This window comes from Semicossyphus pulcher, unplaced genomic scaffold (genome assembly GCF_022749685.1).
Source record: "Semicossyphus pulcher isolate SPU_LCO1_2020_fin unplaced genomic scaffold, fSemPul1.0.p SCAF_23, whole genome shotgun sequence".
Lineage (NCBI taxonomy): Eukaryota > Metazoa > Chordata > Actinopteri > Labriformes > Labridae > Semicossyphus > Semicossyphus pulcher.
In genome coordinates, this window is record NW_027211697.1 from 227,726 (window position 1) to 250,313 (window position 22,588).

Sequence of the window (22,588 nt, forward strand, 5' to 3'; positions counted from 1 at the left end):
ATTTAAATGAAAATGTTCGAGATTGTTACTTTAAGCATATACAGGACAAAATCAGCAAAGAGATAAGAGGTACAGCTTTGTCCACAGGGGGCGCCAAAATCAACACAAACCGAAAGTTCCTCACTGCAGCTTTAATGCACAAAATGTAGTAACATAACATAAAAACGGGGGAAAGGAGGCTATCTCTTAACCTCCTTTGTAAGACATATTTTCATGTCTTCCTACAATAATTACCTGAATGGCTGTTATATTTAATTCAGACTTTTTTATTTGTAAAAATGATGTATTTGATTAATTGTAAAATATGGAAAGGCTTCTTTTGCGACTGTGATCAGCTGTTGATCTTGTAGGTTTCTGTGAACTCCAATTCAGTCTAACATTTATAGGGCAGGGCTAACAAATTGTATTACTACTGTATAATGCTCTGTTTAAACTAGTTTACCCTGTCTGAACAAATTTGCTAAATAAACATCACCTGTTAAATCTGATCACATCACTTTAGACTTGTGTTATGAAGTGCTATATTACTTTAGGCCTAAAGGCACTTTGTAACCTTTGCCATACAATAACACGCTGCATAGAACAAAATCTAACATGATTATCATGAGTCAATTCTTGTTTGCTTTCCAAACCCTTACAACTAAGAGGTCAATAAAGATAGCAGGGTTTTTTTGAACTGGGTCAGATGACTTATAAAAGGAGGGAGGCTTCACACAAACTGCAAAGAAGCAGTTTGAAGAATGATGAAGAAGATTGCAGTCCTGGTTCTAGCTTTAAGCTGCTGTCTATGTGAGGTGCAAGTTAATGAGAACAATGACAGAGTCTGCCAGAGCTCAGGATCAACCAGCTGCTGTGACACTTGCTCCCTCACTTCCATAAGTGAAAACCTGGGAGCAGTGGGACAAAAAGTGGCCAACATGGCTGAAAAAATGACCCTCCTGGAGGCTAAGCTGCAAAGCACTGAAAAGGAAGTCCTGGAGCTGCGGAGCCTGACTGGAGGTAACACGGAGCAAATGTTTTTATGGGATGTAATAATGGGATATTACTCTTCTCTTTATGAAATCTTACCATTGATGTGTTTTTTGATTTGATGCTCTTAGGGACACCGAGGGTGGCTTTTTCTGCAGCTCTTAGAGACAGTGGCTCTGGAAACATTGGACCTTTCACCACTAATACCCCTCTGCAGTACAAGAGGGTCTTCTCCAACACTGGCAGTGGCTATAATCCGTCTACAGGTATGAGAGGGAGAAAAACATAAAGGGGGGAACATAGACAGGCAAATGAGAAACGTAAACCATTCATACATGTTTACTTTTTGTGGCAGGCATTTTCACAGCAATGGTCAAAGGAATGTACTTCTTTCGATTCTCCATGTTCAACAACTTAAATCCTGCTCCCAACTCTGTTGTGAGCATCATGAAGAATGAACAACAGCTGACATCAGTCTGGGACACCTCAGGGTCCGATGCCAACGACATGGGCAGCAACGCTGTGGTCATCCCCCTCGAGGTGGGAGACAATGTTTATGTAAGGCTCCATGCAAACAGGCTGGTGTATGATGACGGCATGAACTACAACACCTTCTGTGGTTTTCTGCTGTTCACTACATAATTCAACGACATGGTTTCAGGTTTGCATTCATGCTTTTACAGTATATTACTATAGCTTAATACAGTAAATACTCAATTGATTCAAACTGCTCAGTGATGTGACACTATTCACACAAAAGACAAATTGATGGTTTGTTCTGCCTGTATCTCTAATAGTAAGTGTTCAAACAGTGTGAGTCAGATTTTTGATTGGATCACTTGAAAATTAAATTGAGCAATAATCTAAACATACTGGTGTCTGTGTGTGGTTTTTTGGTTAGCATGGATACACAGAACAGAACAAGAATTTTGCACCTATCAGTAACAGGAAAAGAAAATTTGATGTTAATCGAAATAAACTAAAACTCATTATGTAATGTGAGGCATTTACAATACAATAAACAATACAATAAGTGTTGATGTAGCTGTATCTGTAACTGTTTTAAACCCATGGCCCAACATTGGAACCATATACGCTGTTACGGCCTCTGCCGCTGATGTTCTCTTCCCAGACCTCCATTGAAAAAGCCTCCATAAATCTGATGGTAAATAACTCAATAACAAGTCAGTGAGAAGTTTAAAAAGTTCAAATCTGTTTATTTGACTCAGATTGACGATGTTTTATGCATTTATGGATTTTTTGTGTGAATGTAGTGGGTGAGGACTTCTGGGACTCTGGTACATCTGGAAGTGATCAGTCAAGGCTTTATTCACCAATGTAGCCTATACTGTTATTCTACGACTGTTTTTGTGCTAAACTACAAGTTGACCAAAGAGATTATTTTAGTTAGTTCATCATGGTAAGATCCCAAACTTCATTGTACTGCAGGGGATTTCATTTTACTAGCCAAAGTTTTTAGTTTTAAGAAGCTTCTGGGTAAGAAAGGTAACCTACATATCTGAGCGTGTACTCAACACCGATTTTAAAATGATACCAACATTTGAGACGGATGGAGAACTGAGCAGTGCTTCTAACCATCATGGTGAAGAGTGGTTTTATATTTTGTTTTGTTGCTCAACTGTAGGCAACTCCTTTAAGATAATGCATATTTTCAAATCGTGGAAGGGCTCAGCTGCATTGCATGTTCAGAAGCTGTTCTTATGCTTTTGCCCTGTTGATCCCCTTTAAGAAATGGCTACATTACAATGAATAACAATTGATTCTATCCCAGCACGCTGCTGTGCAAAAATTGCAGCTTTGTAATGAGTGAACCTCGTTTGGATCTGACCTTCCAGCAGAGGGAGCAACTGAAGAATAAACACACCCATGTCAATGTTTATTATGTATATAATGTCTATTTGGGGTGCCATTTCTAAGTTGCTAAGTAAAGATTAAAGTATAACTTTGAATAACTCAATTAAAAGCCAGTAAATGTACAAGATTTTCTCCTCCGCTAGATGGGCTGTGAATATTGTTTGGAGTGAAATTGAACTTCGAGGTTCCTGGTTTTAGCTGAAATAGCACGTTTTAAGACAGTGAATAACCACACCTTAGATCCATGAGGAAATATCAGCCTTTATCCACGCTTGTAGCTCTGTAACAATATTCTGCTGTTCATACATTTTGTACAGTAATACATGTTTTATATCCCGTCACAGTGAAGGGATGTTTAGTTTGGTTCTTATTTGAATTAAAAACAAGAACATTACAACTGTTCAAGGCACTCAAGAATGTTATATTCATAATATTTTTCTCTACATTCATCAACATAATCAATCTACTCTTTAACAGTGAGTTTGGCAGAGCATGATGCCTCGCCGTGGTCATTGGTGGCTCTACAGGTGTAAATGTTAGCGTCTTCTGGGCTAACTTTGGCCAGGACAAGGGTACAGCGACCATCTTCATCATACTCAATCTGCACTGTTGGTGATTCCATTAGAGGTTCTTCACCACACAGCCACACCACCTCTGGATCAGGGTACCCTGCAAGATAGATGGGAGGGGTGATCAGGGGCAAAAGGCAGCTATGAGAGCTGCTGATAGCTAAAGCTCTTAAATGAAGGTCTGAAGATGAGCAGTCATGTACCTGTGAGGTGACATGCGAGACGGGCACTGGATCCCAGAGCTACTGTCTGGTCCTCTGTGCTTTGGGTGAACTTGGGTGGCCCCTGCATCTTGCGCTCCAGAGACTGGAGGGCGTGCTCTGCCTCCGGGCTCAGGGGTGAGTCTGGGACCGAGAGGGGATGGACGAAGGGAGTAGATGAAATTGAGGGGAGGATATTAGGACTTATATACAGGTTAAACCAAGAAACAAAAAAAAACCTGTTAAGATAAAAGAATATAAACGTCTAACCTTCTCCGGGGCTGGTGGGAGATCCAGAGCCGTCACTCTTAGACAGCAGGGCCATTCTCTTCAGTGCTAACAAGGCCTTACCTGCTTTCTATGGAACACAAAAAATGTTAAATTAATCCAAAACCTCAATCTCAAAGAGCTACCTAAACGTGCTAAGCTAAGGTTTCACCTTCCACTTCTGCCTGGCCAGAAACCTCTTCATCTTCTCCTTGGACAGATTCTTGGTGGTGGTGAGATCTCCAGAGGCAAATGCTGCCATCCAAGGGTGGACCAGTGCCTCTCCACAGGACATCCTCCGCCTGGAACATACACAGTGTTATTCGTGTTTGAGTGAAGATGGAATCAGGAGGCTGTGACGTAGCTGCATGTTCGTGAAATCACCTCGTGTCCTTGTTGAGCAAGGAGCTGATGAAATTTTGGGCCTCGTCTGTAATCTCATCAAAGCTCTCCTCGTCAAACTCCCACTGGGCGGCTGTGACCAACGCCAGGGTCTCTGCATCACTGTTACCCTGGAATGGAGACTCACCACTCAGTCTGGAAGCCAGAGGAGAGACAGCAGCTGTGTCATTATATTTACTGCTTCGTCCTACATCCACTAGGTGGCATCAAAAGTCAGTAAAACATTCAGACTACAAGGAGTCTAGCAATCATGACTATCGCAACCTGCACAGTAACAACACTAATAAACTGCAGCTGATTAAAGTCCTTTTCACTGACAGTAAAGTGAATTAGGTCAGTTCAATGTACTGACCCAGCCCTTTATTTATTATACAGAGAGGAGAGAGAACTATTCCTTTGATGTAAATATGTCAATAGGAGTTCAAATGTGACTCACAATATGTAGCAGATGACCCCAATGCTCCACATGTCAGTGGCTGGACCAACAGGCTCGAAGCTTATCACTTCAGGAGCCACAAACTCTGGAGTCCCGTGCATCACCTTAAGAGGCGTGTTGCCATCTGTTACACATAAATCAAACAGTCTTGTGTTGTCTCGTACACGAGAATACCATGTTAATATCAAGAGAGTTTCATTCACATACCAATCTTGCTGGCTAATCCAAAGTCAATGATCTTTATGGAGGTGCCAGTGGTGTCAACGCACACAATGTTTTCAGGTTTCAGATCCAGATGAACAATGTTCTGCTGGTGCATGTAAGCAATCCCCTCCAGGATCTGCTGCATGTAGCGCACGCTGGCCGGCTCAGTGTGCTCAAAGCTGTCATCCACAATGCGTTCAAACAGTTCTCCACCTGCAATACTACCAACAAAACCAAAGTTACAGCGAATGCTTGGTGGATTTATTTGTAAAAGAATTCAACCACTTTGGGCCTTCATGCAGATACTCACAACTCCATGACCATGACCATCTCTGGCTTGTGGTCGTACGCCGCGAGGCACTGAACCAGTTTGGGGTGGTGGAGGTAGTTCATCAGCTCGATCTCTTTACGAGCTGCCTCCCTCTCCTTGGCACGTCGGCCTTTGTAGAACTTCCCAGCACACACACGTCCAGTGTCTTTGTGGGTTAGCTTGAATACCAGTCCGAACTTTCCCCTGATGAAGACCGAAACATGTTTTGGAACTTCATCATCGTCATCCTAACCGGTCTTAAATCTGAGATATTGATATTGCCATTATCAACTGAAACCATGGTGTCCTAAAACCTGCATCACAGTACATCTGTTGTGTACTCGAGTAGAAGCATGTCTCTACATGCACGTATTTAAACCCCATTCTGCTGCACTTTGCAGGAACTTGGCGTGACAACCCACTGTTCAGTGTGGGTTGCCTCAAGACTTTCACTCGAAGTGTCAAGCTTTCTTGTTCATCTAAATTTCTGAAGAAACCGCTATCTGACGCTTCATGGAAAAACCTGTTTGTGAAATGGAATATTTTCTGACTGATACTCACATTCCCAGCTTCTCAAGCAAATTGTAGTCATCTGTCACTTTGTGGGAAGAGTCAATAGTGACACAGGAATACGCTTGAGGGGGCTCCTCTTCTTGAGGTTTGTCTAATGCTAAATACAAAGACATGAGAGCTGTAATATAATCCACATTATATTCACCTCTTTATTTAAAAGTCGTATCACGCCTCACCTTTCTGCTCCATCCTAACTACTGGTGACACTGGTCCCGGCTCACTTACTCCCACTGCGTTGTAGGCCCTCACTCTGAAGCAGTATTCCTGTTGAGGCTGCAGCCCAGAGCTCACTCTGTATGAGGTACTCTTACACTGGGCAGTGAGCTCGCTCCAGTCCGCAGGCTCTGCACGTCCTTGGTTCTTTACCTCAACCACATAACCCAGCACGGCGCTGCCGCCGTCGTAGCAGGGGCCCGACCAGGACAGCACAAGGCTGGTGGCGGAGACGAGGGAGATCACAGGACAGGAGGCAGGAGGCTGCGGCCTCTCTGGGGGGAACATTAATGAATGAAGTGCTGAATTAACTCAAAATCTATGGTGGCCTAAAAGGGTAAACATGTCACAACAGCCAAAAAGATTTTCATTAGGAGAAAGGACTTTTTCTGTTGCATTTGTTCTGTGTGTTTGTGTGTTTTTGACCTTGCAGTGTTTATGTATTTGAAGCACGTTTGCTGTTAATGCATTTGTTTCAGCTTTTAAAAAGCATGTTTTTATTTTATTTTTTAATATCTTTCATGCCCTTGCCTTTGCAGCGTATGTGCCCTTCCCAGCCCCCATACACACTTACTTTACATGGTCCTGGCACTGCAGACTGTGTCTTGTCTTACCTATGACAGAAAGGGTGAGTGTGTGTTGTGCAGAGCTTTTGCGGTCCTTCACTACCACGGTGTAGCGACCTGTGTGCTGTTGTTTAGCCTTCGCTATAACAAGTGTACTGCTCCGCTCTGTATTTTCTGCCCACAGCTCCGGACCATCCACTATCTGCAGGTGTAAAGTGGAGGAGAGAGAGTGGGTAAGATAAGTACTGAGAGACAGCTGGAATAGCAGAAAGAGGATATGCTGTACACCAGCCTTAAAGCGACAGCACCTGTTCTTTGTTCCTGATCCAACACGACACTACAGGAGGGCTGCCGCTGAAAAAACACGACACTCTGAGAGTTTGTCCCACCTCCACGTTGACGTGCTGCGGAGGGTTTTCAAAGTGTAATGGTGTTCCTGCAAAGACAAAACAAAGTGAGTGTTTTGTCTCAGAGCCTGCATGCTCATTGTATTACTGGTGAAGGCCTAAAACATCCTAGTGGAAGGAAACTATCCAGTGTGGTGTGTGAGTGTGAGATAAAGACGGAAAGACAGAAACTGTTTGGTAGAGGGGTGAGATTACTCGATGAGTCGCGCTGTTCTAAAAAGACTGGAACTGTGTTACTTCCCCTGAGACCCTTATTATTCCAGCATACAGTACAAGCAGACACAGTGTCTCAAGTTGAAACAAATGCAAAACAAAGATGACCCATACCCACACAAGAACAAACAGTCCTTGTGTAATTAAGTGCGTTAAACAATCTGGTTCATGTGTTGTTTGAAGACACTTTACAATATGTCCCATACATGTAGGACTATTTACTTAGCTGAATATCCTTAAAGCAAAGATACACAGTCTGTTCTGTATCCTATAGTTAAGTCATGTTACCATACTTTTACATAAACATAGAAAGTTCCATATATGAGCTGGAGTCAACAGCGTCCCTCACACTGTCAGCATGCAAATAATGTGGCATCAGAATGTTGAATTTGGCTACAGACAATCTGATAAACTTGTGTTTAAATGGTTCAAATATCGACAGTTTGCCCTTTTAACAAGCATTTTTTTTAATCTCACTGTCAGTTCTGTCTAATTAGAAAAAAACATAAACCCTAAAAAACAGTGCTGACAGACATCCAGGCTTTATTGTGTCAACTTACCATGCTTGTATTGTGAAAGCCTACACCCTAAGGTAAAGTGCCCCAGTAATCCAGAGCACAAAAGCTTAGAGCATGAGAACATTAGAGCCAGAACAAAAGCCTTAAAGAAAAGAAGTCGCTCCAGGGCAAACCATAGCATTAAACAGATATATAATGGCATGCATATTGATATAAAGAAGGCATGTTAAAAAGTGTAGCTTAAAACAATTAGTAAAGGTTAATGGGTGATGGAAAGTCAGGTGCATGCACTGCTTGTTAATTTGACAGAGATAGTAAGTAAGGTGAGAAAGAATATGTGTATATGTGTGTGTCTCACCTGTCCCCGAGTTGGCTCTCTTCTTTGGGATGACTTCTGCACAGACAGATAAAGCGCAGGTAGGTTTTAATAGTGTTGCACAGAGGTGTGGCTCTCCTCGACTGTGCACTGTCCACTTCCCTACATGGCACTCACTTGGGACTGAATCCTCCGGAGGATGTAACAAAAAGCTGCATTGTTGTGGAAGTCATGCATACTTCCTGACTGATATAAATGCTGCCTGAGAGCCAATCACAGGAGGGATGGAAATTATGTGTTTCCTAGTTGTTTTAAGTAAAACATGGATGACCGGAGGTGGTTAAAACAGGTATAGAGGCTGAGATGTTTTCCTGGTGCATCTAATTATGTAAGGAGGCAAGCTAAACTGTATGTAATCAATATATAGATCCCCAAAATGGTTAAAACATATAATTATTAGTACTTTAAAGTGAAATTAAGGAGTACATGATTACCTCTTGGACTTGACACGGGGCTAAGCTTATCAGAGCCTGTAGGGGAGGTACAATTAGATCCTCTGAGTTTCTTTAGCTCGTCTTTGGGAGACTGTGGTGAGCTTCCATTCTGCGTTACGCTTCCGAATGCAGAAGTAGAGTTCTTTGAGACACGATTCTGCCCACCAAGGATAGTTTCAAAGTCTGGATTGGTTTTCAGAAAGAGGAAGAGAAGAAGAGACAGAATGAAATCAGAAATGAAACTCTGGAGAACTCTTATAATAGTTCTAAAGAAAACATCAGTCTCCAGCATGTCCCTCACCTCTGACGAACACAGCAGCGCAGCAGGACGTCTTCCCTGCACTGTTTTCTGCCAGGCATGTGTAGGCCCCAGCATCTTCAGGCAAGCACTCCCTCACCACAAAACTCATCTCCCTGCCATTGAAGGACAGATTCCCAAAACGGGCCACTTCACCTGCCCATAGGAGCAAACAAGCACACTAGAAACACTCTTTCCCACCAGTGTAATGTGCTGGAACGAACAATGAAGAGAAGGCTTGTGAGAAAGGAAGGGCTGACAAGGACGCCGGATACATGAGAAAAGACGCTGTTGACCTCTTGAACCCTGTTGTGGATCTGTCATTACAAGTGCTTGTTGTGTTGCCAGGCATTGTTCAAACACCCACTTTAGATGAAACATTGGCACATGCTAAAAATAAGACGACAAGAATGTTTCAATTTCATGTAAATGTGCAGGCAGAGAAACATTTTGCGTTGGAACAAGTACTAAAAGAAACATCTAAAATGTCACAAGTTGATTTCTGTCTAAAATTTCAGACACTATGCTGGCCGATGTTCTTTTCAATGAGTTATCGGGGCTTTAAGGTCAACATTCAAGTCCAAGCAAACATTCGAGATGCAGCAGCGCAACTTGTCCTTGCTCACCATTGTGCAACCACGACACTTTGATTGGCTGACTTCCAGTGATGACCCCCCGCAGGGTGATGTCACTTCCTTCGTCCACACAGCAGTCCTCCAGGGGCTCTATGAAGAGGGGTGGGTCGAGGCGTTTAAAGGAGGAGAGGTGAGGAGACCCTGGATACGGAGAAGGGGAGTTGAATGAGGACAGGACTGCATAACATTCAGGCCAACAAGAGCACTGACTTAAAGTTCATGATCATGAACTTTTGTTTTCCTTCTTTCTAAATCTTTCAGGGCCAAGTCTTTCATTAATTTCACTGACATGCTTGCTTAAAGCACGGGGGAGGGAACTGACTCCCACCGATCCAGCAAAGATTCATGGATCAAAGGCACATTATCAGCACCGCAGGCTGACACTGAGTGGTATCACCAGCACAATTAAATACATCACAGAGGCCTGCAGGGGACGTTACCGTCTTAAACGAAACATTTGTGACGTACAAAGCAACATACAGTATACTAGTAATGGTTTAACAAAATGGGTGTTTTATTGTCAACCTTTAGACTTTACAATGCTGAAATATTCACTGTTAACCCTGATGTGGGAGGTGAGACACCGAGGGCCACAATAAAGACAGCTGCTCTGAGCCATACTGCTGCACACAAACACACTCAGATGAGGGTTTTCACGCCTCTCTCACACCATGACTCTCTGACCTTCTTTTTAACAAGTCAATGCTTCATCGGGCTGCTGATAAAAGTTTCTACTGCTGTTGAAAATGAAACTGTAACGAAACTTACACTGTGGTCAAGTTGGCTTGAGACTTTAAATCACTTCCTGATATTTAAACTTTAAGAAGATACTGAAGAGAAGATAGAAGAAGCAAATATACTTGATATGTTGGCAGTTTACTTATCTACAGCTAAATTATGACACTGAGCTGTGTTTAACAGTAAAAAAAAAGGTTAATATCAGTAAGGACTAAAAAAGAAGAGAGAGAAAGGAAGTGTGCTTTTTGAGCGTTGAGAGCATTACAAAAGCAGTGGTCAGTGTGGGCTGACTTGGAGGTGAAAGGCCCCAAATAGAATAAACAAACAGATCAGATGCTCGGTCATTCATATTTAAAGAAACAGGCGACAAACTTGCACTAAATCTTCTTTTACATCAAGAGAAATTAAAGCAAATTGATTCCAACCAGTGTTTGCAGCAGGCACCATCACCATGTTCAGACTTGTCTGCTGAATTGCTGACATTAAAAACATGGTAAACGCTACCAGGCTGAGCTCTGTCCAACACAAACACACACACACCTATCTTATTAATCCCCTCTCTCCCTCCCCTCGATGCTGCTCTTACCTGTGTCAGAGGTTTTGTGTGAAGTCCTTGCGTCTTTAGATTGTGGCTCAGTCCCTGATGCAGACGATGCGCAGGGCGGCTTGATGTGCATCCTGAAGGTTGACACATACCGCTGTTTACTGCCATCACCATTCATTTCTGTTCTCTGAGCGGAGCAACAACTAAATAATTTACACCGTCATTTCCCACGCTGGTTATCACACTTCCTGTCTTGGTCACGGCTGTTTCTCTCCTGTCTGTCTTTCTCACTCCCTCCAAGCCAGTGCAGCTCTGAACCTCACTCCTCACACTTCTCTGCACATGTTCAAAGTCGTCTTTTCTCACCCTCCCCTGATCTATACTGACTCCACCTACAAGGCAAATCTTTCTGAGTTACTCTGGGTTTCTCAGGCTATGCAGCCCTCTCCGTATCTCTCTATGGTCGCTCTAAAGAACAAGATCCTCCACCCACTACTCAAACCCCTGCCTTTATTACCATGTCTAATGCACACACTACACACAAACAAGGAAACACAGTAGGGAAAGGAAGGAATGGGCTTATCTACCTACCCAGCCAAAGGTCATATTGTGTGCTGTTTGTCGAATGTGCTGCCCTTTATCGATTTTACTGTTTGCTGTCTCACTTATCAATGCTGCATCTGAACTTTGTGATGCCAGAGACGCCTGCAACGCAAAGGTTCATTTACAGCTGTGACTGTGAACAACAGGCTCATAAATCCTATGTTGCTTTAAGTGTGAACCCAGGCCCCGTTACACTACATCCCAGGACACACAAGGGGGCCCTTTTCCACGGTAACAGCATCACTGAACAGATCCACATGCTGCTATGGTAACCAGGGATGTCTCAAGAGCGGCTCGCAGTTGTTGTCATTGTTGAGACCATTAACGCAGGAGATCACACAGTCCAAATGTTTTTTATGGGATGAAAGCAAGAGGGTACAAATGTGTAATAATGATCAACCTGTAGTGGGCACAGCAGAAGCCCACTGAGGTGATCATAACGTCGCCTTTCACTCTCACCCTTCCACATGAGTGATCACACAGAAAAGCACTGTGAGGGAAGAATTCCCAAATCAAACATTTGCCAAAGGGCTGCACACACAGAGACAACACTGTGAGGATGGGTTTAGATAAAGATGTTTCTATGCAATTGGCCAAATTTGCAAAATTAATCACTGTTTATCTCACTGATGCTGTGAAAGAGGCTAAAATATCACATTCTTTCTTTCTTTCCCACATTTTTGTTCCGAGATAAAATGAACTCCGAGATGGGGTGAAACCACTGGAATGCACTGAAACTTCCTTTTCAAGCAATAAAACATCCTATCTATTACTAACAGATAGTTAAGCTCGTTCCAAACTGCAGATTAGACGGTCTAAACCCTTTTCTTTCTCAAGTTTGTTAATATGGACATTATCCAGGCCCTTTTGTTGGATTACCTCATCACCACAGGCTTCAACATGCAGAGATGTGATTGACAGATGAATCATCAGATAAACTGTCAAATATGAAAAATAGCTTACATCATATTTGCTGAAGAACCGGTTAAAGCACAAATTGGAGGACTTACTGTGAGTGATTCAGTCTGATAATAATGGGCCCTTTGGGTGAGGCTAATATTTTGTTGCGATGTGGGTGTTACAGTAGAAAAACAAGTCAGCATTTCATACGTGATAGACACTGTATCTAATAAAGCCCGACTCAAAGCTTTAAATAAGATGTGACAGCTTCCCGGGCAAACGAAAACACATGCAGAGAAAGTTAGCAGAGCAGCTCATTAGGAGGAAACGGAGTGATAATGCAGCGTTTCTCCCACAGAGCTTTGGCCTGCAGGAGCATAATTAATGTCATTTAGGCACAGGACCACTTAGTGCAAACAATAGAGAGGGAGACACGCTGACTGACCCATTAATCTACCTCCCACCCCTCTACAGTACATGAAGTAGCCTTCAGCAGTAGACGGTATGCATGCAGGTAGTTTTGTCAGCTCCGTCTTTGAATGATTGCTGTGATAAAAGTCCCCATCTTTCCAGAACTTTCAACCATGACTGCGCAATTAAGGGTGCAGATGTAGACTGGAGATAGACACAGCAGAGTGAAGAAAGAATTCGGTCAGTGGATAGGGATCTATGTAGTGCTTTAAAAGTGAAACTGGTGCAAAGTGAGTGGGCAAAAGAAATTTAATTTAAAGAAGCAACATGTAAATGATTATACATTTAGTGATGAAATACAAGACAACATCATACTGTCAAAATACCCTGAAGCTCCGACATGTCTCCTTTTCAAAAAACCGTATTCCCTAACATAACGACATCTGTAATCGCATAAAACAAAGAACATGCATTTACATGAACAGGCTTGTGTAACCGAACGAGTCTCCTCCGGACATTTTTCAGTTTGCTCTTGACAAAACCTGCAGCCACATGTGATGTTTATGATGTGAGGCAAGGAAAAAGCGTAAACCGCGAAGAGCAAAAACAGTCGATAGGTTAACCAAAGATCCTATTTACCACATGACAAATGATCTAAAACTGCATGTTCAGATCATCACATGACTTCAGTGTAGCAGTTGGCATTATCTCTGAGAAAGTAGACACCGGCACCATCTAGTGGCCAACTGTATACATACAAGTGGTAGGTTTCTTGTTGAAACCACAGACTGTATAAAGAGTAACTGGTTGAAACAAATGCATTACAATCTCTCTGTACTTTTTTAAAGCGTTCACTTGAAAGCTACAAGTTATACTAAGTTTTATTTTGATGTCTTGCATTCACTCCTATTACCTGAGGCAGTAAATATATACAGCACGTTGGTGCTTCGTAATATGCACAGTATATGCCCTCCTCTTGTCTTCAGACCACTCAAAGTGCTTTACACAACATGTCACATTCAGCCTTTCATACAAACATTCACACAATGTTGGCAGAGGCTGTTACACAAAGTGCCAATCTCCACTAAGGAACACCAATTTGGGGTTCAGAGTCTTGCCCAAGGACACTTCGACTTTCAATGCTCACTATGATCATTGCATTTATGACTTCTAATAAAATATTATATAGCCCTAACCCATAAGAGAAACTCTGTATGTTGCTTTATGGACACATCATTTCCTACAAGATTTAAAATACCAGGTTTATGCAGTAAAACTTCCAGGGGAACCTAAAATGGCACTATATCACCCCCTTGTGGCATAACAAATATATTCATTACAAAGAGGCCACTGGATTTTAAAGTATCAGCCTCAAGTAAATTATGATATATTATTAAAGGTAAAAAAAAAATACTTTACTAAAACCCAGTAAGAAAATTTACAAGCTACCCAGGCAGCGTTTTTAGGTGTTATCAGTCCAATAAATGCCCATCATCAGCTGTAAAAGAGAGCAAAGATTTGTAAGAGGAAGGCCTTACTAGGCCCTGGAGCAGGTGACCCAACAATTTGTAAAATAGATTAAATTAGCTCCACCTTTAACAGCTGCAACAGCAACGTGTTCTTTACATATCTGTAAACAACTAATTTAACAGAGAATATAAAATATTCCCTTCATGAGCAATTTTACTTTTGGAACTGAAAGCATTTTATAGTACTTTTAATTTCCTTTTTATACATTTTCTGCAAACTACACATTTATATGTGCAACCATTGGGAAGAATGATTGTGAAGTCTCAAGGCACCGTGAAAAATGTAACACTTAAGCTGACCAGTGACCTCTGACCTCCCTCACAGCAGCTCCCAGGCTGGCAGGACAAACAGTCATAAATCGCCTCTGGCTGTAGAACTGAGAGGCCAAAGCTGCTGTGTGGCCTGCTGACCAAACCACCACTCGCTATTCCCACTACAGATGATGTGTTTCTGCAGAGAGCACTCCTTTGTAGCATGACGGACTGTCTGAATTATGCATTTTTACAACTTACAGGACACAAAATAACTGCTGCAGTTTTATTTGTATGGATAGTTTGTGTGTTTCGTAGCAGCATATGAAACAGCAGGGGGTGTAGTTCACCGTAGCAATATTAACAATAGCTCTAACTGTAATCAGATCTCTGAGTGAAATGTTCAAAGCAAGAAATGTTGATTTTAGAGTTCAGCCTCAGCACAGATCAGGTTGCACTGCCCATGTCTGTACATTTTATGGCTTGTACATACTTCCTGAAATACCGTCTCTCCTATCAGGAGGTCTTGTAGCTTATAATTTCTCTTCCCTCAGGCTGAAATAGCAAAACAGCTCTGTAGAGGTGTCTTTAAATGCTGACCCTGTCGTGCAAAAGGTCCCGTTGTTTTTCGCTCTGTTGGTTTCACACATTGACCGTGACTGTCTGGCCCTGCAGTCCTAGGGGCGTTCCAGGCGCACAGTTCAACATGTGTGGCGAGGGCCAAAGAAAAAACAGCAAACTCCTGAATATGTCTTAAGGAGGTGACTCATGAGCATACATGGGGCATACTGGCCTTCCTGCTGGTTTTAAAACTGAGAAACTGATATTTTATCTTTGCTTACCCGAAGGTCTGAGAAAGCAATAAAGTTATGTGCAGCATTTTCTGTATTTAACTTTAAAAAAAATCCAATTATTTTGGGATCAAAGTCAGTATGTAGTATTTTAATATGCAGAAAATAGATCGCCCTGGCATGTGTTACTTTAGTGAACAGGCTTGGCACTTCTTTTCCATGAGAGGGAGCATTTGTAAGCCCGTATGTGTCTCTGTGTTTAACTCCCACCTTTGCAATGAGGCCCTCCACCACTCTGTTGTTGGTGCGGGCCCACATGGAAGCGATTACGCTGTGCAGAGAGTGAAATTACAGAGAAAACCTACAGAGCTGGAGCCCTCCTATAACCACTCACTCATTCACTTAGGTTTACACACACGAACGCAAGCACAAAATCACGTACAGCCAAGCAAAAACACACATACATACACACACAGAGATATATAGAGAGAAAGATGGGCATACATGCACTTGCACAGGAGCTCTGCTGCCACCTTGCCTGAAGCGGTACATTTCCACTGCTGGCTGTGTTGGGACAAGGCTGCAGTGTGCCTCCTCTCCTGGACTGAGTGGGACGGGGCCAGGGCTGTAAATTCCTCAGAAAGAGCTGTTAAGAGCGCCTCCATTAAAAAAGGGGGGCCGGCGCTCGCCAGAGAGGAGCCAACTCAATAAGTCATCAAGGAAGCCTGAGGCCTTACTGAGGCCCACAGGAGACTGACTGTGGCCACAGACTGGATTAGAGCTGCCTCTTTGTGTTTAACACTCGTTTACCTGGAGATACAGGTGCTCAGAGTGCTGCATTTACAGGCCAATAAGAATCATGTTACTGCTACTACTTCCTCAGCTGTTGTGTGCCATAGACTCTATTTTTTATCCCCTGCTGCCCATTGTTATTTTAAGTTATTACAATCTTTGCAAAGAGAAGCCAAAGTAACATTTTAAAAGCCAGAATTATTACTGCAGTATCTCCGCTTTGTTGAAAAGACTGGTCAGGTTGCAGATCCAAGAATTTCAAAATAAGAGTCAATAAAAATATGAAATCTTTTTGTTGATATTGCACGTGTAAGTCTCATATATATCAGAATATGCACAATTCAGTGTATAAATACAGAATCAGTGGATTCATTACAAATTGCATGGATTAATGAAACATGACACATCAAACAGAATGCTTTTGGCAGTCAGTGTATTCACACAGCTCTCATGTCTCACAACCACAGATATTGTTACACCAAACTCTTCTGCAAGGAGTTTGCAGACTCATATACCCTGGAAATAATATTTTATCATGTCAACACTTGTCTACTCTCTATGGCTGCTTAGCTCCAGCTCTGCATTAAGTTTCAATAAATGTGAAACATTAGAAAACGACGACATCGCCCAGTAGCTTAAAAACACCACACTTTCCATCCTTCCTCGTGTTATCTTTCGCTACTTTCGCCATCACCCTGACAGTTTATGAGAGTGGCATGGTTGTGTACACACTGTGGTGTCTGGATGCACATTAACCGTTCCCTCCCAATCAAGCCCATTATTATCCCAGGCGTGCTGCATGCAGGCTCCAAAAATATCTGTCACGCAGCTGTCGGCACCTCTCTGCTCAGCAGCTGGAGAGGCTCTGAGGCACTCCCTCACTTTCTACACTGATAGAAAATACACTTCGCCAAGAGAGGGGAAAAAAAGCCTCCCCTAACAACACAGAGTCAATCTTCAGCAGTTGGTTGTGTTTGTTTTCTTGTCACAGCCACCCCTGAGTGCTGTGTGCACTTATGAGCTATAAAATCGCAGACAAATGGAGTGCATGGGGCATGAGAGTGAGCCACCAAGAATGTAAAGTTAGAAAGCTTTGTGGGCAGAGCTGCTCGACACCATTTTAATATATTTGCCTCCACTGCACATGTTGATCTGATTATTTAGAGCATGAGAAGCTATGATTAGTGATTAAAGAACAGCTGGACATCGTGTAAGGCATAGTCCGAGCTTAAGACTCATCACAGAAACAATGAAACAATAAAAATCCTGAAGACATATTTATTTTGAACCAGTGATGTTAGTTTTTGCATCATTTTTCAAAAGCAAAAAACATGGCTGCAGAGGTGCAATACTTCCTTACAAAAGTATAAAGTTAAAGGTCAAACGTTTTCAGGCATTTATCACGTATTGTTTCTGTGAGAAATATGGCTCTGAATGAACAAAAAAGTATTTCATTGCCACAAGATAAATGGAGAGAAGCCGGACACCTCATGGAGACTGTCAACGGCCGAATTTATGGCTACAGGCCCTGAATCGAAGTCAGAAACTGAAATGCACATTGAAAACGTTCAGTCTCCTGCCAACTTGTTACACTCCATCCCACTCACAGCAGCCGCCTCTGAAAGCAATGATAGGAGGAGAAAGAACATATTGCACTTCCTGTTGAGATTTCAAGGCAGGGCGAGACAGATAGATATAGTACAAGCTCTGGAAAATCTCCTATGGTTAGGATAATATATGACTGCAACTAATCTAGTGTGAGCCTTCAGAGTATGAGTTCTTCTTGAGCGTGTGCCAAGATTTGATTAGAAACAGGCTTACTACATGTCTGGCGAGTTTCCCTTTTCTTTTCCCCCCATTTTTCTCTCTTCCTGATTTCCTTTGTCTGACTTTAAGCCCCTTCATAGGCCTGACATTACTCTTATAAAGCTAAAGAACTGAATGTTACATTAACACAAACTGAAACAATGAATCCATAGTGGCAGTGAGAACTCTGGCGCTTGTGACGAACAACATGATCCTTTTCCGACATGCCAAGTCCTTCATCTAATAAGAGCGACATCATAATATCAACTGGAGGAGCATTCTTCCCGTCTTACCCCCGATCCCTGGCTTGTCCTTTCTTGCCTTCAAGCGAGCAGGAAATGACTGCATGCAAGGTTTAAGATCTGAGATCAACAACATGCGAGACAGCTGCCACCAAAAAGCTGGGCACCAACATTAAAGAGGAGAGAGCTACCACCCCCTGTACAGTTAATATTAACTGTTTGATACAGTAGGGTTGGAAGAGTAGGCTTAAAACTTCCCCAGATGGGTCGTGCAAAACGCTCATCAAGATTTACTGAGAGAAAATTACATTGTGAGAAGCTTTTTTTCTTCCTGGCATTAGTTTTATGCACAACATCTGATTCCGTTTAGGTTTGACAGTCTGAGATCAAAAGTTTGAGTTGAAATATTCACAAAATCACAGTCACGTCTCTCCTCATTTCTCCTTTTTGTCCTCCTCTCTTTGTTGTTTGCCGCTTGAGAAAGACAAAAGCAACCGAATGATACTGAATTTTCCATCAAGCTCTCCAAACCCCTCCTCCTCTTAACCCTAAAACAATCTTACTCCCTTTACCACCCGCACCCCACCCCATGCTGCTTCTCTTCATCCTCTCACTCTTCATTCGCTTCTCTGCTTCAGTGCAAAGCCAAACAAGCCAACCATTAAGTCGAGTTAAGCGCAGGAAGTGGGCCTTCGGGCCAGGCGGCACTGTTTACAAGGAGCTAGTCAGGTTTCAGCGGCGCTTTGAAGTGAGCAGCACACAGGAGACTGTCTGTCACTAGGCAAAGGCCCAGCACCGCTCCACTGACTCACTCGCATTCCCCCCCTGTTCGGCTGAACAGAGAGAGAGAAGGAGGGGGAGGCAGAGGGGGTGTAAGAGGGGAGATTTATGTTTTTTTCCCCCCTCTGAGTATCTGTTTCTACCTTTAATCATTCCGACCTGTCTGTTATTACGAACCTTCTTTATCCAACCCCAGATACAGATACTAGGAGTAAGAAGAAAAACATCAACTTTTCCACAGGTCATGAGATATCAGAGAGTTAGGATCTTTAAAAAGCTCGTGTCAGTAATCAGACTGTAATCTATAGCAGTACAGCCCATTGCAGGGATTAAACTTCTGCAGGACTGTGTGTGCGTGCAATTCTCAATCGCCTGTTTCTAGCCCAAAGCCTCTGCTCCGAGGCAAGAGGATCAGCTTTCTCCAACACACCCATCTACTTCATGACATCACCGCAGACAAGGTTGAGTTTCAGCCATGCGTGGCTTGGGGGATTCCAACTTGGCACGGAGCACAGTAGCTCCAGAGAAGTAACACGACAGCAAAGCTGAACACCCTTGCTTTCCCCTCACCAAAACAGACAAGCAGGAACATTTTCACACCTATGCAACAGCACAGACTTTTCTGGCCAGATGATTCCTGTTGGTTTAACAGAGCCTTCTCCACAACAACAGGCGACGAAAGGATTCTTGTTTTGTTTAGCACTCGAAGGCGATGTTAGTGTTCATGTGTGAGGAAGCCCTCAGATACATTCTTACAGGCTGGCAGCAGATGCTAGGGCACAAAACACATACATGTGAAATATTTCAGAATGTATTGACAAGTGAGACACATGAGAGGTGTGTCTTCATACAAACTCACTCCTTCTTTTTCCCACATAGCTTCAGTCTTGTGTAAGGAGCTAATTTCCATTAAGAATTCCAATAATGTTTTACTGTTGCCTGCCAGTCTGAAGCAACAGATGTTCAGGTGTGACACACCAATTAACCCTTTAAGAAAACTTCTTAATCAAAGAGAATAACTTGTAATCAAGACATTATCTAATCAGCAAAGAATACTGAACATAAGGAAGGGAGAAACATTGCAGGAAAAACACTTTCACTGTTAAAGTAGGATCAAGCGATTGATTTATAGTTTTTTGATGATAGCTGCATATGTTAGTGATTAGAGTTGTTTTTGGTTGAAGAGGAGTAAGAGAAGGCTAAAATTGAGACAGCTTCTTGGATATCATCAAACAGACATTCTTTTAATACATGAGAAATTTAATATTATAACCAGCAATTCATAAAAAGGCGTTCTTACAGTGCAAAGGTAAAGCAGGTACACTTTTAGATAAGGGAAAGTATTTACTTTCTTTAAATACAAATATATAATTTCATGTTTTTACAGGTACTATTTACAATATGAAATGTTTACAGAGAGAACAAACTGCTCGTATTCCTGCTCTCTAATGTTCTCGGCTGTTGGATCGTCCCTCCCTTTGAGTTTCTGGTGGCTTTAAGAAAAGAGCCAGAGAGGGGGAGGCGAGCATTTCAGCACATGGCATCCACAGCCATGCTTGTTATTTGTTCAGACAGTCAGGTTCAGTTTTTGTTTATCCAGCTTGTCCTTTTGTCAAACCCTGACCCTCAGCTTGGCATGCATGTGAGGCTATAAAGCTGAGGAGAATACAGAGTGCTGAAGAACCCTACAGCTACTTACCTATCACATGAGACACAGGAAATAATACACAAAGTAGTCCCAGCAACATTTAATGTCCGTGTTTTCTACACAGTGGTCTCTCCCTGTTTGCCATTTGTCAGCCTTGTGTAGAATTTATGCCAGGATTGTAAAGTCTTCCCAGACCAGATCCAGAAACCAGAGGTGATACCGACGATGAGAGTCATCAGGTACTTGATCATGTAGACGGTGAAGTCTGGGTTCATGCGGGGCACGGTCTGCAGAGGGCAGGGGATGGCAAGGCCCCTGCAGTTATGGCTGACCCAGCTCCGCTCCCAATGTGGGCGGAAGGCCTGCTCGTAGAAGAAGCAGGCGATAACGATGGTGGCAGGGACTGTGTAGAGCACACTGAACACACCGATCCGCACCATCAGTCGCTCTAGCTTCTCCGTCTTGGTGCCGTCGTGTTTCATGATGGTGCGAATGCGGAACAGTGACACAAAGCCGGCCAGCAGGAAAGAGGTTCCAATGAAGAGATAAATGAAGAGAGGGGCCAACACGAAGCCTCGTAGAGGGTCCAGGTTGCTGAGACTGACAAAGCACACACCGCTGAGCACATCGCCCTCAATCTGCCCGATGGCCAGGATGCTAATGGTCTTAACTGCTGGTACTGCCCAGGCTGCCAGGTGAAAATACTGAGAGTTGGCCTCAATAGCCTCATGGCCCCACTTCATACCTGCAGCCAAGAACCAGGTGAGAGACAGGATGACCCACCAGATGGAGCTGGCCATGCTGAAGAAATAGAGCATCATAAAGAGGATGGTGCAACCCTCTTTTTTGGTACCTTGGACAATGGTTTTGTAGCTATCTGGGCTAAAGCTGTCGTTGCACACCACTTTGTCTCCCAGGAAGTAGCCAGCTATGTAGGCTATGGAGACCATAGTGTAACAGCCAGACAGGAAGATAATAGGCCGCTCAGGATATCTAAAGCGCTGCATGTCCACTAAATAAGTGGTTACTGTGAATAATGTGGATGCACAGCAAAGCACAGACCACACCAGAATCCATAGACGAGAAAAATGAATTTCTTTGTCACTGAAAAACATGTTCCCACCGCTCCTCGATGGCTCACAGGGAGCTGCACAATCCTTCTCCTCCAGGAATTTATAATTCAAATATGGTGGCACTTTGAGAACAGGGGGGCAACGAAAAGTCCTCTCAAGTGTGGGGACCACAGAGAGATCGTGGGTCCCCGGCACAGGCAGGATGGGGGGGACGGTGGCAGCAGAGGAATCGTTTTGGCCCACACAGATCTGTCCGTCCCCCAGCACAGGGAAGTTTTCGCAGCGCAGTCGGTCCGGCCATTGAAAGCCAAACTTGTTCATAAGAGCCTCGCAGCCCTGCTTGGCCCTCTCGCAGATTGACCTGCAGGGAGGAATGGCCTTCTCCAGAACCGTGCACACAGGCGCATACATGGAGCACAGGAAGAATTTCAACTCCGGCGAGCACTGTACCTTTACAAGAGGGTAAAACTGGTGCACCTCGAGCCCCGCGTCCTCTTGGTTGTAATGGCCCACTAAATTTGGCATGATGGTTTGGTTATAGGCTATGTCCGTGCACAGGGGGATTGAAATCGGCTGACAAAATCCGTGCTCGGGCACCACTATTCCGTTGTCCCCTTGATACTGGGATGATATCAGCAGAGGCAGAAGGAGGGTAACAGACAATATCTTGCAAAAAATCATTTTCCCAAGTTTAAAAAAAACTGCTTTATTTGCTCCGATTTACTTGCGCCAAACCTCGTATCTTCCAGTTTTGCAAGCGGATCCTGAGTGAGAGTAACTCACAAAAGTGAAAACTCTGGTGTCGAAGACCTTAACGCTGCCCTCTCAGTCCTTGTTCTCTGCTTTGAACACTGCAGGCTAACTTTTCTTCTTTTCCACAACTCCGATTCCCTCACCACTGTCAGGTCAATCGCAACAAGTCAGTGATTTCCGGAAAAAACTTTCACAATAAAATGCTAATAAATGAACATGAGTTGTAGATTTTTTCTTTCCTTTACTAGTTACCAGCATATT

The 22,588-nt window shown here is 43.2% G+C and overlaps 3 protein-coding genes across 3 annotated transcripts; 1 reads left to right on the forward strand and 2 right to left on the reverse strand.

Moving 5' to 3' along the window:
* Positions 1-743: 743 nt before the first annotated feature.
* Positions 744-1,611, forward strand: LOC138602501 (complement C1q-like protein 2). The gene is made up of 3 exons (XM_069673968.1): positions 744-999; positions 1,101-1,235; positions 1,325-1,611. The coding sequence occupies exons 1-3, from the start codon at positions 744-746 to the stop codon at positions 1,609-1,611; spliced, it is 678 nt and encodes a 225-aa protein (XP_069530069.1).
* A 1,478-nt stretch (positions 1,612-3,089) lies between these two features.
* Positions 3,090-11,192, reverse strand: mylk5 (myosin, light chain kinase 5). The gene is made up of 17 exons (XM_069674857.1): positions 10,790-11,192; positions 9,457-9,606; positions 8,834-8,986; positions 8,533-8,715; positions 8,081-8,116; positions 6,893-7,020; positions 6,633-6,786; positions 5,982-6,293; positions 5,794-5,902; positions 5,233-5,436; positions 4,926-5,143; positions 4,719-4,842; positions 4,265-4,417; positions 4,053-4,182; positions 3,884-3,971; positions 3,617-3,757; positions 3,090-3,513 (listed from the first exon to the last, which is right to left on the reverse strand). Exons 1-17 carry the CDS (start codon positions 10,923-10,925, stop codon positions 3,308-3,310), a joined length of 2,625 nt encoding a protein of 874 aa, XP_069530958.1. The 5' UTR covers positions 10,926-11,192; the 3' UTR covers positions 3,090-3,307.
* An 8,886-nt stretch (positions 11,193-20,078) lies between these two features.
* On the reverse strand, positions 20,079-22,403 carry fzd2 (frizzled class receptor 2). The gene has a single exon (XM_069674293.1). The coding sequence runs from the start codon at positions 22,253-22,255 to the stop codon at positions 20,618-20,620; it is 1,638 nt and encodes a 545-aa protein (XP_069530394.1). The 5' UTR covers positions 22,256-22,403; the 3' UTR covers positions 20,079-20,617.
* Between the last annotated feature and the right edge of the window lie 185 nt (positions 22,404-22,588).

Bases quoted from the DNA above. Each gene is read 5' to 3' on its own strand.
- LOC138602501 (XM_069673968.1), top strand. From the start codon at position 744: ATGAAGAAGATTGCAGTCCTGGTTCTAGCTTTAAGCTGCTGTCTATGT. The intron at 1,000-1,100 runs GTAACACGGAGC...TGATGCTCTTAG, and splicing joins GCTGCGGAGCCTGACTGGAG to GGACACCGAGGGTGGCTTTT. The intron at 1,236-1,324 runs GTATGAGAGGGA...TTTTTGTGGCAG, and splicing joins TGGCTATAATCCGTCTACAG to GCATTTTCACAGCAATGGTC.
- mylk5 (XM_069674857.1), bottom strand. From the start codon at position 10,925: ATGAATGGTGATGGCAGTAAACAGCGGTATGTGTCAACCTTCAGGATG. The intron at 6,787-6,892 runs GTGCTGTCGCTT...TTACACCTGCAG, and splicing joins GGATCAGGAACAAAGAACAG to ATAGTGGATGGTCCGGAGCT. The intron at 5,903-5,981 runs GTGAGGCGTGAT...CTTTGTATTTAG, and splicing joins AGTTAGGATGGAGCAGAAAG to CATTAGACAAACCTCAAGAA.
- fzd2 (XM_069674293.1), bottom strand. From the start codon at position 22,255: ATGATTTTTTGCAAGATATTGTCTGTTACCCTCCTTCTGCCTCTGCTG.